Source organism: Phaenicophaeus curvirostris, chromosome 22, assembly GCF_032191515.1.
Source record: "Phaenicophaeus curvirostris isolate KB17595 chromosome 22, BPBGC_Pcur_1.0, whole genome shotgun sequence".
NCBI lineage: Eukaryota > Metazoa > Chordata > Aves > Cuculiformes > Cuculidae > Phaenicophaeus > Phaenicophaeus curvirostris.
In genome coordinates this window covers 7,575,688-7,589,965 of record NC_091413.1, presented here as the reverse complement: position 1 = coordinate 7,589,965, position 14,278 = coordinate 7,575,688, and the positions used below count along the sequence as shown (strand labels likewise).

General features: G+C 53.4%; 1 protein-coding gene across 2 annotated transcripts in view; it reads left to right on the top strand.

Moving 5' to 3' along the window:
- The window catches only part of FBXO42 (F-box protein 42), a 58,040-nt gene that overhangs the window by 23,805 nt on the left and 19,957 nt on the right, over positions 1-14,278 (top strand). For both annotated transcript variants that reach the window (XM_069874525.1, XM_069874526.1), the window contains exon 4: positions 6,294-6,428. In XM_069874525.1, coding sequence (XP_069730626.1) covers positions 6,294-6,428 — 135 coding nt within the window. The remainder of the gene's footprint in view (positions 1-6,293; positions 6,429-14,278) is intronic.

Sequence of the window (14,278 nt, the reverse complement as noted above, 5' to 3'; positions counted from 1 at the left end):
GAAGGACCTGGGGGTGTTGGTGACAGCGACTGACCATGAGCCAGCAGTGGCCCAGGTGGCCAAGAAGGCCAATGGCATCTTGGCTTGGATCAGAAACGGCGTGGCCAGCAGGTCCAAGGAGGTTCTTCTCCCTCTGGACTCGGCACTGGTGAGACCGCTCCTCGAATCCTGGGGTCAGTTCTGGGCCCCTCGCCACAAGAAGGATGTTGAGGCTCTGGAGCGAGTCCAGAGAAGAGCAACGAAGCTGGTGAGGGGGCTGGAGAAGAAGAGGAGCATCTGAGAGAGCTGGGGGTGTTTATCCTGGAGAAGAGGAGGCTGAGGGGAGACCTCATTGCTCTCTCCAACTGCCTGAAAGGAGGTTGTGGAGAGGAGGGAGCTGGACTCTTCTCCCAAGGGACAGGGGACAGGACGAGAGGGAATGGCCTCAAGCTCCACCAGGGGAGGGTCAGGCTGGACATTAGGAAAAAATATTTCCCGGAAAGGGTCATTGGTCCCTGTCAGAGGCTGCCCAGGGAGGGGGTTGAGTCCCCTTCCCTGGAGGGGTTTAAGGGACAGGTGGATGAGGTGCTGAGGGACATGGTTTAGTGATTGATGGGAATGGTTGGACTCGATGATCCTGGGGGTCTTTTCCAACCTGGTGATTCTATGATCCTATGATTCTTTGAACTCCGACAGGTTACTTCATTTGATGCATTCAGAGTTTAAAAAGTCAGCACCTTTTAATTATAGCGAAAGCTACGTGCTTTGCATTCTGTTTTCCCTTCCAGTTGGTCTTCGTTTCTGTTTTCCTGTGCTCCAAGTGAAACTCTCCACTGCTTTGCTGTGTGGCACTGAGGGGAGTCAGGAACACGTTCACATCACGCTGGCTCTGTGGCTCCTTTGGATCTCAGAGTCTTCAAACCCCAGAGGCAGCTGAGGGCCCTGGGGCTGTTTAGTCTGGAGAAAAGAGGCTGAGGGAAAACCTCATCGCTCTGTGCAGCTCCTGATGAGGAGGTTATGGTGAGGTGGGTGCTGGGCTCTGCTCCCAAGGAGCAAGGTATAGAATGAGAGGAAATGGCCTCAAGTTGTACCAGGAGAGGTTTAGGTTGGGTATTAGGAAATATTACTTCTTCAGAAGGATTCTCAGGCCCTGGCAGAGGCTGCCCAGGGATGTGGTGGAGTCCCCATCCCTGAAGGTGTTTTAGAAGACAGTCAAATGAGGTGCTCAGGGATGGGTCGGTAGTGGACAGGGACAGTTGGACTCCATGATCTCCAAGGTCTTTTCCAACCAAGCAATTCTGTGATTCTATGAAATATTTATTCCCGTCATTTCCAGTTAGAGATGCGTTGACTCTGCAACACTGAAACTCTGGGGGGCACTGAATTTTACTGGGACTTGGGAAAAACAACTGAAAATCCATCCAGTATTTTCCGCCGTTTCCATCCAAAGGCACCAGGAACTCCCACCCTCCCCTTGATTTATCCTACGCCCTTACAAGGCTGATATAAACTGGAGTTGTGCTTTTCCTTTTTTCCCAAACCCATCTGTCTCGGCTCTGGTGGCTTTAATAAGTGGCTTGTGAAGAAGAACCAGTTTAAATTATTTTGGTCTGGGATTAAAATACACACCGGGTGGACGTCACGGTGCCTGGCTGGCTGGCCTGGGTTTGAAACCCAAATAGAGGAGAAGAATGCTGCCACCTCCCCTCAAAAGTAATGAATGAGCTGTGCTGGTGTGTGAAAGCAGCGCTTGCCAAGGGGTTAGCGTGGGGAAGAGGCTCTCAACCTGTCATCATTAGGCAGTGAGGAGATTTCTAAGGAAACCAAACCTTTCAGGAAAGGTGAAGTAGAAAAACCACAGCGTTGCTTTGCATCACGTACTCTGGGTGGGAAGCGCTGGCTGGTGCTGTCCCCACGGAGGTGACGCTGCAGCCTATGAGGGGTCTTACCCTATAAAAATGGGGAAGGGGTCGATCTTTAGGAGGAGGTAAAGCTATAAATATGCTCTTGACCATGATTTGTTATCCGAGGAGAGGAGTTGTTCAGGCTGGAGAAGAGAAGGCTGCAGGGAGACTTAGAGCAGCTTCCAGTGCTGAAAGGGACTCCAGGAAAGCTGGGGAGGGGCTCTGGGTCAGGGAGTGCAGGGAGAGGATGAGGGGAATGATTTTCAGCTGAAAGAGGGGAGATTGAGATGAGATGTTAGGGAGAAATGTTTTCCTGTGAGGGTGGGGAGGCCCTGGCCCAGGTTGCCCAGAGCAGGGGTGGCTGCCCCATCCCTGGAGGGGTTCAAGGCCAGGTTGAATGGGGCTTGGAGCCCCTGATCCAGTGGGAGGTGTCCCTGCCCATGGCAGGGGTGGCACTGGGTGGGCTTGGAGGTCCCTTCCCACCCAAACCGTTCCACATTTTCTTCTCAATCCCACCCCAGGTCAATCCACTGCACCACTGTTTATGTATCCTCCTCCCTAGGCATAGCTCCTGAATGATGTCCTGTGGCGTGGAGGCAAATGTTGTGTTAGTTTGGCCAGACGTGGGTTGAGAAGAAGACAGGTCAGCTGCACGTAAAGACACTGTGTGGCTGTACACGGGGAAGAGCTGGGTGGTCTCACCCTGTGAGCACCATTGCCCTCCTGCGCCCCGAGTCTCCAGCTCCCCCATTCCCAGCCAAGCACCCTGGCCTTGTTGGTGAAAGCCAAGGGTGTGAGGGCTGCTGGCCTCTCAGCCGGGGATCTGCATGACAAGGCCCAGGTCAGGCGATGGGATGGACCCTCAGATCCCTGCTGAGCTTGAATGCTCCTGTTTACAGCATTGGTTCATTCCTAGGGGAGAGAGGAGCATCACTGTGTGTGTAGGGGGGGCTGCAGGAAAGAGCTTTTTCATGCTGGAGGTACATCTGTGCAGCCAGCAAAGTCGGGGCTGTGGGGCTGGATCAGTGGAAACCAGGGGTTTGCTTGCACTGGTTGAAAAGGGAGCTGGAAGTGGAGATGGCTTGTCATGGGGGTTTGGTCTGAGTTGTTTTCTCTGGCTCCAACAGCAGGGTCTCAGCTCCACATTCCAGGCATCCTTTGTCAGGTCTTTGTTCTCTTATTGCTGCTGTTTCAAAGAGAATGATGGAATCACTTAGTTGGAAAAGACCTTTGAGATCATTGAGTCCAACCATACCTGTCGACCACTAAACTAGGTCCCATCTACACATCTTTTAAATCCCTTCAGGAATGGAGACCCCACAACCTCCCTGGGTGGGATAAAAAAGCCTTTGTGTCAGGACAAGCTCTGGAGCAGCCCTGTGTCTGTTGGTTCAGCTCTTCTGATTCTGTTTTTATGTAACTGGTGGAGAGAGAGAGAGAGAGAGAGAAGGAAGGACTGGTGCCACTGGCATCCACCTTCACTTTTGCCTTGGATATATGTAAATATCAGTGGTTTTTACCAAAGCCACTGCCCTTGCGTGTCAGCCCTTCTGCATAGAATCATAGAATAGTTTAGGCTGGAAGGGACCTTAAAGCCTATCCACTTCCAGCTCCCCTACGCTGGGCAGGGACACCTCCCACTGATTCTGGTTGCTCCAAACCCCATCCAGCCTGGCCCCCAGGGATGGGGCAGCCACAGCTTCCCTGGGCAGGTTGTTCCAGGGCCTCCCCACCCTCATCGTGAAGAAATTCCTCCTCATGTCCAGTCTAAATCTGCCCTCTCTAGTTTACATCCATTGCCCCTTGTCCTTTGAACAGCCCCTTCCCAGCTTTCCTGGAGCCCCTTCAGGTACTGAAAGGTCGCTGTAAGGTCTCCCCAAAGCCTTCTCCAGGCTGAACACCCCCAACTCTCTCAGCCTGTCCTTGTATGGGAGATGCTCCAGCCCTCAGATCATCCTTGTAGCCTCCTCTGGACCCATTCCAACAGCTCCATCTCCTTCTTGTGTTGAGGATTCCAGAAGTGGACACAATCCTCCAGATGGGGTCTCACAAAGGAGGGATAGAGGGGCAGAATCCCCTCCCTCCCTGCTGGCCACGCTGCTTTGGATGCAGCCCAGGACACGGGAGGTTTCTGGGCTGTGAGCGCACATTGCTCGCTCACGTTGAGCATCCCCCAGCACCACGAGTCCTTCACTGTTTTCACAACAACGCCTGCTCCTCCACCTGGAGCCGCCCCAGCTGGTTCCCACTTGCTTCTCACCTCCGTCTCCGAGCCAGGGCCAGACACTACCTCACGCCCTGCACAACCTGCCTGAACTTCGACTTTTCCTCTTGCTTTTTGTGTCGGGCCATGTATCGCTTGTCAGCACAAGGGCGATGACTCCTGCTCTGGCCGAGACCTTTCTGTGTTCCCAGCACATAAAACACTGCAGCTTTCTCCTAGAGGCGAGCACGGGGGAGGGGGATGTGATTTATTGTGGGCTTTCCTCTTATTAGACTTGATAATGAACACTGGGGGGGCTTTGGTCACGTTGACAAGGTTGATATTATGACTCTCTTTGAGGGCACTGGTGTCTGAAGTTGGGCTTTGCGGGGAGATGTGTCGATTTGGAGCAGGATTCGGGCAGCGAATCCTTTTTGAGACAGATGTTGGTGCTCCTGTGGGTGGTACGGAGGGACCACATGGAGGACTTAGTGGTTTGGGGCCATCCTGGTGTCTGAAGACCATTAAATATGTCCTAGGCGATGCAGTAACTACCAGAGGAACTCCCCAGCAGACAGATAAGGCTATGGAAACAAATCTCTACAGGAAGATAGGGAAGAATTTTACAGAAAACTCCAAAATTGAGATTTTTTAGGCTGTATCTGGTCAAGGGAAGGGTGAATTTAAACTCGTTGCCGTCCCGTGCTGACAGCGCCTGGCCAGGGGGAGGGTGTGGTTGTGGAAGAACCTGCTGGGCGATCACCAAGTCACCTTCCCTCCTCAGTTCCTTGGGAACTCAGGAGCTGGTGGAAGCTTGTCTACTTCCAGGCACTCATCCTGCCTCCCATGAGTGAGGGAAGCCATGGAAGAGATGTCGTGGCCTTGCAGGGGTCTCAAGAACGTCAGAGGCCAGGGGTTGTCCTACAAAGTCAACGGGGGTCATTGCATTTGGGGAGGGAAATGCAGAAACTGGGAAATCCTCTTGATACAGGAGTTAAACTTTCTGAGCACGTTTGAATCTTGCTCATCCTCAAGGCAGATGAGCTGAGCTGGTCCTTTCTGCTCTCTCATGTTTAATTCTTGTCAGAGGTGCCGAGGTGCGATGGGATGTGAACTGCCCAACGCTTGCAAATTCTTCTTCATTTCCCTGGGTATCTTTGAGGGGTTGTCAAGCATCGTGTTCCCTCCCTCTTCCCCATCTCACTGCCTGATCTTTTCACCTAAGAAGCGGAGGGGATGCTCGTGCAAGATCCGTGTATTTCAGTGGTGTTTTTCTGTGGTGAGAGCGGATGAAATGAGGTTAAGCACAGCCAAGTGTCCTTGGCCCCTCACTCCAAAGAAGGACCTGGAGGGGCTGGAGCGCGTCTGGAGGAGGGAACAGAGCTGGGAAGGGGCTGGAGAACAGGGGTTGTGGGAGCAGCTGAGGGACCTGGGGGGGTTTATCGTGGAGAAGAGGAGGCTGAGGGGAGACCTCATCGCTCTGTGCAGCTCCTGGCGAGGAGGTTGTGGTGAGGTGGGTGCTGGGCTCTGCTCCCATGGGACAGCGATGGGACAAGAGGAAATGGCCTCAAGTTGCACCAGGGCAGGTTCAGATCAGACAGTGGGAAAAATTCCTTCACCAAAAGGGCTCTCGGGCCCTGGCAGAGGCTGCTCAGGGCAGTGGTGGAGTCTCCATCCCTGGAGGGGTTTAAAAGATGGGGAGATGAGGTGCTTGGGGAGGGTTCAGTAGCGGACAGGGATGGTTGGACTCGATGATCTCAAAGTTCTTTTCCAACCAAACAATTCCGTGATTCTATGAAATTCAGTCAACTTTAACAAAAGAGAATAAGTGACCAGGTTTGAGAGCACAGGCTGGTTTCTCGGTCCAACTTGGCAACCCTGTGAGCCACACGCGCAAGTGTAGGGAAGGTAAGTGTAGCGAGTGCGGTAATCAGAGCTAATCTAATTAACTATAAGCTCTAAGGCAGCTTTCTTTGCACTTTCAGGAGCAGCTCTGCTTGAGGAGATAATCATCTTAGAAGGTTCTTGCTGGAGGTTTACACTGGTCAGGGTTACCCCTAAGCTGGCCTGGGTTTATTGGAGTCGGGGCAGCCTGCCTGCTTTTCTCACATCTGAAACACAGTGGGGAAAGAAAATGATCTTTTTTTTTTTACCTCAATCCACTAAGGCGAGCGAGCTGGCTAACCTACCTCTTTGCTTTTTCCTAGGTGCGTGTTACTATGACGCCAACCAGTCGATGTACGTATTTGGGGGGTGCACGCAGAGCAGCTGCAACGCCGCCTTCAACGACCTCTGGAGACTTGACCTGAACAGCAAGGAGTGGATCCGGCCCCTGGCATCGGGTGAGAGGCAGCAGATGTGCAACCCCAGCCCCGCTTGACCCAAACCTACCCATCCCTAGCACTGGCTGGTCTGACTCTTTATTCACCCTTGTATTTTCTCACGATCTGACTGATGTTCAGGTTATATGCTTATCTTTCTACCGCAGAACACCTATGTCCTTGTGCTTGTGGCCCTGCGGTGTTGTGTCTCTTTGTCTGGAGCAGCTGCTCAGTGCTGGTTCAGGGTGAGCGATGCTGTCAGGAGAGCCTGGGTTGATCAGAATTGTTGTCCCATGGCTGAGATTTTATTTTTGTTAATAATTTTGGTAGCTGCCACAGGTATTTTGAGGAGTGGAGGAAACATGCCCATGCGGGCTGCCCACAGCGACCGGGAGGGCGTGGGAAAGCAGGTACATTCCTGCAGTCCGCACGCTCCGAGCAGGGCAGGAAAACACCACAGATTATTTCCCACACTGCTTTCTGTACCCGGAATGTCATGGGCGGCGCGCTTGTTTTCCTTGTGTTTCTGAATTTGACTAAAATAACTTGGAGAAAAGCAGAAGAATTGGGGGAAACTCTTGGGGGGAGGCAGTCAGTGTTACACCGGGCATGTTGGGTGGAGAGAGGGAAGAACAAAAGAGAAAGGAGGAAGGTGGGGAAGTCAGTGTTAAACTCTCCACTGGAGCAAATGTAACGTATAATGATGAGAAGGAAGGAGAAAAGGAGTTCAGCATCCACCGAGTCCTCCTTGCTGCTGCGTCCAACTCCCTCTGACCCTGCTTTGTGTGCTTGAAGCATTGCGGGTTACTCAGTTATTGTTTAAAGTCATATTTTCTTGTCTGACACTTTTCTTACGGGAAGTTCCCTCGTATCCAGCAGTTTCTGCGTACTGGTGTTATCTGGGAACTGGTCGGGAATGTCGACACGTAACTTGATGCTTTCAGCAGCCCAAGCCAAGCATCAGCAAGATGTGGTGCCCCATCCCTGGAGGGGTTCAAGGCCAGGTTGATGGGACTTGGAGCCTCCAATTCAGTGGGAGGTGTCCCTGCCCATGGCAGGGCTGGAACTGGATGGGCTTTGAGGTCCCTTCCAACCCAAACCGTTCCATGATGACTGTTCGCTGGGTATCACTCTGCACAGCTCTTAATGCTTTGATGTGATTTTTGGGTCTGCACATCCGCTGCGTGATGTCTGCAGGTGAGAATTAAGCAGTCATGGGCTTTGGGAGGTGGTAGAGTCCCCATCACTGGAGGGGTTTAAAAGATGGGCAGGTGAGGTGCTCGAAGATGGTTCAGGTACTCAAAGGTCTTTTCCAACCAAGTGATTCTGTGATTCTGTGAAACTGGAGGAACAAAACAAACGGCAGTCTCCATGTACATAGAAACCAGCCCTCACTCTTCCTCTTTCCCTGCCGTAGCACTCTCCCTCTTCTCAGGGGTGGAGAAGGGGCCGTGGGCAGCACAAACAGGATACCGAGCGATGCAGAGCTCAGCTCTGACCCAGGACAGCTATTCTTGCAGCCCAGCGAGTTCTTCCGTTGCACTGAATGCAGGGCATGACTCGCAGGCGCATTGACGAGTCTGGCCCCCGGCACCCAGCTCCGCATCTCAGTCACTCTCTTGGTATTTCGTAAAATCAGATTCTCGCTGCCTTACTGACAAATAACACTTGTAAAAGAATGAGTCCTGTGGGAATATGTGTCAGAGTTAAGTCCCATGGGAAGATCCCCCGAGGAGATATTTCTGCATGCTGTCAGGAGTGCGTGGAGGGAGATGGGATCGCAACTGAAACTTGAGGCGGTCTCGGTGAACAGAGAGCGCTCTTGTTCCTCGCTTCTCCGAGGAGATGAGTCACCCCGCGCTTGTGCCGCTGGTGGTTTCTTACACATAGCTGCTTTCTTCTTCCGTTCTCCTCATCCAGAGGGTTGGCACCCGCTGCCTGGGAGAGAAGAGTGACTGGAGGGGGTAAAAGCTGAGCTTTGAAACTCTGAGTCAGGTGTAAATAACGCAGGAGGGCTTTTTCTTTTTTAAACAGAAGATCTGACATTGATTGATTAACACTCATTGTGTGTGCAGGCTAATTGTGTGAGGAGGGTGAGGAGTTCCCACCCCAGCCCTACAGACTCCGTAGGTGGGTTTTGCTCCGGAATAAGGTGATGGCTTTTCTGTAATCAGAGTCATGGAATAGTTTGGGTTGGAAGGGACCCCAAAGCCCACCCAGTCCCACCCTTGCCATCGGCAGGGACACCTCCCACTGGATCAGGGGCTCCAACCCCCATCCAACCTGGCCTTGAACCCCTCCAGGGATGGGGCAGCCACCCCTGCTCTGGGCAGCCTGGGCCAGGGCCTCCCCACCCTCACAGGAGAACATTTCTCCCTAAGATCCCGTCTCAATCTCTCCTCTTTCAGCTGAAATTCATTTCCCTCATCCTGTCCCTGCACTCCTTGATCCAGAGCCCCTCCCCAGCTTTCCTGGAGCCCCTTTAAGCACTGGAAGCTGCTCCAAAGTCTCCCTGGAGCCTTCTCCAGGCTGAACAACCCCAGCTCTCTCAGCCTGTCCTCATGCGGGAGGTGCTCCAGCCCTTGCATCATCTCCGTGGCCTCCTGAGAGAGTCATGAAATGGTTTGGAGTGGAAGGGACCTTAAAGATCATCTAGTCCCACGCCCCTGCCATGAGTAGGACACCTCCCTCTGGATCAGGGTTCTCAAAGCCCCATCCAGCCTGTTCTAGCTCGAAGAGGTTTGATCATGCCCTGCTTGCACCCTCGTTAAGCTCTGGCATCTTGTCTAATGAGACCTTCCTGCCTGAAGGGAATGGAAGCACGGTGCCAGGACTGTGCTAAATGCCTTGGACGAGGCTCAGGTGAAAGAGCTCCATCCCGTTTCCCTCTCAAAAGGGCTTTTCCAGGAGAAGACGTTGTTGTTTATTCATCCCTGTTTTCATTTGGGTTTTCTGACTTGCAGGCATTAGATGACATCAGAGCTGGATACCTCACCTCCCGCCTGAGCTGCTGCATTTCATCTAGGAGTAAATATTTAGCCTTCAAATAAATAATTGGCCCACGTTCCTTTATTCTTGGAGATAGAGGAGGGAGATAATTACTTCAGAAAACCCTAATTTTTGAGGTTTTGAAGTATTTTTTCGCTTAGATCTAAAACAATGGTGCTGACTCTCTACTTAATGGGCTGGAGCAGCACAAGAGAGTTAGCACCTGGCTTTTATGTAGCGCTTTTTACTGGTGGGGCTCTCTACAAAGGAGGGTGTAAAGCAGCAGGATTGCTATTTTAGGAACGTGGACAGGAATGTCTGTAAATTCTTTCTCCCTGAAGCTCTCCTGGCTGCTTTGGAGCTGCTTCTCACCTCCTTCACTCCCACGCGGGAGTCTTGCCGGAGCAGGAGGGGAGCGATAATTCCTGTCCTGGGTTGTGTGGGCAGCTGGCAATGTTATCCCAGGGTAGGTGGTCCCTGGGAGGGGGAGGTTTCTGTTTCCACGTGTTCCTTTATTTGCATAATTAATCTGGACACTTCCTTGCCTTTTAGCCTCTCTGCACAGAGGAGAGAGAACCTGACAAAAGTGGTTTATGCTGGTGTCTGTTTATCCAGCTCAAGGCGAGGGTTAGTCTTGACTCCTCTGCACCTCAAGCTGCTGCACGCAGCTCCTGCTGTGAGGGCACAGGCGGGGTGACTCCCTGGAGGGGTTCAAGGCCAGGTTGGATGGGGCTTGGAGCCCCTGATCCAGCAGGAGGTGTCCCTGCCTGTGGCAGGGGTGGCACTGGATGGGTTTTGAGGTCCCTTCCAACCCAAACCCTTCCATGATTCTGTGATTCTGTGACTTCAGTGACGATCGTGCTCCAGTGCTCCCCAGAAACGAGCTCTCGTGCAGGCGAAACGGCCAGGAAAGAAACCAAAACCCATTTCAAATGGGAGCTCCCAGGATTTAATGCAAAGGGTGATGCAGGAGCTGCAGGGATTCCTGTGGCGAGGGCTTCAGCGTGGGGCTGCTGATGCCTGGAGTTGGCTGACCCGGCATTTGGCCCTGGATCTGCTGTGCTGGTGGCCGGGAAGGTCTGTCTTTCCATGTAGGTCTTGATGAAATACCTTCCAATTCTGTGTGATGAAAACTGCTGGCAGGTGCTGGGAGTGGCTGCCCTTGGCCATCAGCACCGACCCAGGCCCTTTACCGTCGTCTGTGTCCCCTGTCCGTGTCCTTCTCGGGCTGTGGGGGATAATTCACAGGCTGAATTGGGAGCGTGTTCCCAGGCAGTTCTCCTGTGCTATTTCAGACTGTTTCTCCTGCTTTCCCCCCTCGTGTAGTCGTTAGCTTAGATACCTCAGGAGCCCCACGCTTGGCCTCTGCCTGCCGGTTCCCTACACTAAACTGGGAAATACCTTTTTTAAATCGCAGAGAGAAATGCTGGTGGTTTTGCCCGTGTTCCCAGGGACCTATGGGACAGAAGTGGAAAGCTTTTCTTTTTATAACCTTTAGCTGCCCATAGAAAGTAAGGAGGTCAAGAGGAGGCCACAGAGATGGTCCAAGGGCTGGAGCAGCTCCCATGTGAGGACAGGCTGGGAGGGTTGGAGTTGTTCAGCCTGGAGAAGAGAAGGCTGCGGGGAGACCTTAGAGCAGCTTCCAGTGCTGAAAGGGGCTCCAGGAAAGCTGGGGAGGGGCTTTTGATCAAGGAGTGCAGGGACAGGACAAGGGGGAATGGTTTTGAGCTGCAGGAGGGGAGATTGAGATGAGATCTTAGGGAGAAATGTTTTGCTATGAGGGTGGGGAGGTCCTGGCCCAGGTTGCCCAGAGCAGTGGTGTTTGCCCAGTCCCTGGAGATGTTCAGCTTTGAGTGGGAGCCACTGGAGTTTGTGGACTGGTTTTCCCCTTGGGAGCTGAGGGGAAGGTGCCTTTGATGATGTTGTGTCAACAGAAGAGCCCAAAGGAGGGAGGGGAGGCTCTCTTGTCCTGTGCCCGAGGTGGTTGCATCAGATGTGGTCCCTGTGCGCTGGGAGGTTCTCTTGGCTGAAGGAGAAACCTCCCCCTTAGTTGTTGGTTTGCCCTTGACAGAGCCGTGTGAAAACCTTCCCCGCGGCTCCGTTTTCATCGTCTGCTAGAAAACACCAGCAAGTTTTCAAAACAGTTGAAGTTCATAATGCTGGTGCTGCTCCAGGGTGAGCTTCCTCGCTCGGGGCCTCCTCAGGGAGGAGAGCTTTGTGGAGCTGGAAGGAAGGAGCCGTGAGCCGCAGCCAGGCCTGGGCTTTGCAAGGAAGGGACACGAAGGTGGTTGTGCAGCTGAGACCCTGCAGACGTGTCAGGGTGCAGGGCAGCGGTGGAGTCGCCATCCCTGGAGGGCTTTGAGGCCAGGTGGGATGGGGCTTGGAGCCCCTGATCCCATGGGAGGTGTCCCTGCCCGTGGAACTGGGGGTGCTGGGTGACAGCGGCTGAACATGAGGCAGCCGTGGCCCCGGTGGCCAAGAAGGCCACTAGCATCCTGGCTCGGCTCAGCCGTGGGGTGGCCAGCAGGAGCAGGGAAGGGATCGTCCCCTGCACTTGGCACTGGGGAGGCCGCACCTCGAATCCTGGGATCAGTTCTGGCCCCTCACTCCAAGAAGGACCTGGAGGGGCTGGAGAGCATCCGGAGAAGGGAACGGAGCTGGGAAGGGGCTGGAGAACAGGGGTTGTGGGAGCAGCTGAGGGACCTGAGGGTGTTAAGGTGAGGTGGTGAGGTGAGTGCTGGGCTCTGCTCCCAGGGGACAGCGATGGGACGAGAGGAAATAGCCTCAAGTTCTTCCAGGGGAGGGTTAAGTTGGATAGTGGGAACAAGTCATCCCTTACAGAGTGGGGAAGCCCTCACAGAGGCTGCACAGGGACATGGAGGAGTGTCCATCCCTGGAGGGGTTCAAAAACATGTGGCCATGGCACTTGGCGATGTGGTTTAGTAGGCATGATGGGGTTGGGCTGTTGGTTGGACTGGATGGACTTGGTGGGCTTTTACAAGCTCATGATTTTATGGTTTCCCCTCTTTGGGATCAACACCTTTAGAAGGAGATGAGTAACCAGGAGAAGGCTGGTAGGAGCGATGTCCTCCAGCCTGCTTTCTCCTCTTGGACTGAGGAGAGTGATCCAGTGGGTCCTGTCCAACCTAGTGATTCTATGATCTTGCGGCTGATCCTGTTTGAGGTGTTGGTTGAGTCGGCTCTGCTGGAGCTGCCTGGTGTCGGATGGAATGGCTCCATCCGCTGCCCTATGGTGGGTCGATGCCGCTCTGTGTGCGCTCCAGTCGCCGTCCCTGCCAGCGAGCAGCTAAATGTGTACTCGCAGTGCGGTTGAAGCTTGGTAAAGATGGTTTTACACCAGCAAAGCAAAGCAACGCAACTGGTGGTTCCTCTCTCCTGCTCCCCGCTGGTAGGAATATGTGGAAGAGGAATAGGGAGGGGAAAAGGCAACAGAGGGGGCTCGGGGTAGAAGTGGCTGGAAGGGAAATGGATGTTTCGAGCAGTGGTCTGGTTTTCCTCTTGCCTCAGTGCATGTTTGAGGACCTGCATTTCCCTTTAAGGCAAGGGAAGAGCTGAGCATCTTGTACGTTGGTGCAGAAATGGAGTCAGGCGGGAGGAGATGTGTTCGTCTGGGTTTGGTTTAGTCCATCCAGATCCTAGACATGGAGGCTTCGTGTGAGCTGCAATCAGGGCAGCCCCGAGAGAGGCCGGGTTTGCTTCCACAGCCCCTTGTGCCCCGCAGCTCGCTGCCTACCACCCCTTCTTCCTCACGTTCAGAAGGAGACCCCACAAGAGCTGCTGGGAGGTGTCCAGGAGGGCTTGTTCACATGGGAGCTGTGAGCCTGCGCGTCAAACAGAGCAAGAGACTCAATAGGAACAGCTTTGGTGACATTGAGGGATGGATTCATCCAGGATTTTAAATCCACCTGTATGGCATTCATCTCTCTAGCAGCTTTCTTGTGTGTCTGTATCTCTCAGCTCTTCTTCTGGATCAAGCAGAAAGGCACAAAAACCAGCTTATTGCTTTAGCCTTGTTGGATTTCGAGTCTCGGAGAGAAACTCCCTGGGCGCAGATCCCTCCAGAGATTAACTGAGGAATTTTTCCCCACTTTATCAGCCTCCAGGATGGATGTGGAGAATTTTTAGCCTGGTCCCTGCCTGCAATGCACAAAGGCAGCTCAGCGGGGCCGGGGCGGCTGCTGGATGGTGCTGGGCAGCGCTGTGGGTAGCATGGGTGCATCTTAAACGTGACCTCCAGGCCATCTCAAAATATTGCTGGCGAGCAGGCTGTACCAAAACTGGGGAGAACTATTTTCAGCCCTGTTGGTAAATAAGAAGTCCGTGATCTGTAAAAATAGGTTTTGGGGGTTAGGAGTCCTTATACAGGCAAATGAGTTGCGTGGCGTTGATGATGGTGAGCAACCAGTGGCTCCCAGCGGGTGTGGGAACTTCAAGAGGTCTCACATGTAGAATCGTGGAGTGGTTTGGATTGGAAGGGACCTCAAAGCCATCCAGTCCCTCTCCTGCCATGAGCAGGGACACCTCCCACTGGGTCAGGGGCTCCAAGCCCCATCCAGCCTGGCCTTGAACCCCTTCAGGGATGGGGCAGCCACCCCTGCTCTGGGCAACCTGGGCCAGGGCCTCCCCACCCTCACAGCAAAACATTTCTCCTAAGATCTCATCTCAATCTCCCCTCTTGCAGCTCAAAACCATTCCCCTTGTGCACTCCTTTCACAGCCTTGTGGACAATGTGAGTCCTCGTGGCTCATCTGAGTTTGGCCGAGTGCAGCCAAGGTATTTGCGAGCTGTCGGGAGGCCGTGAGGCAGCCAAGGCATTTGTGAAACCTTCTATTTTATTTCCTTTTCAGGAAAGGAGGCTTAAA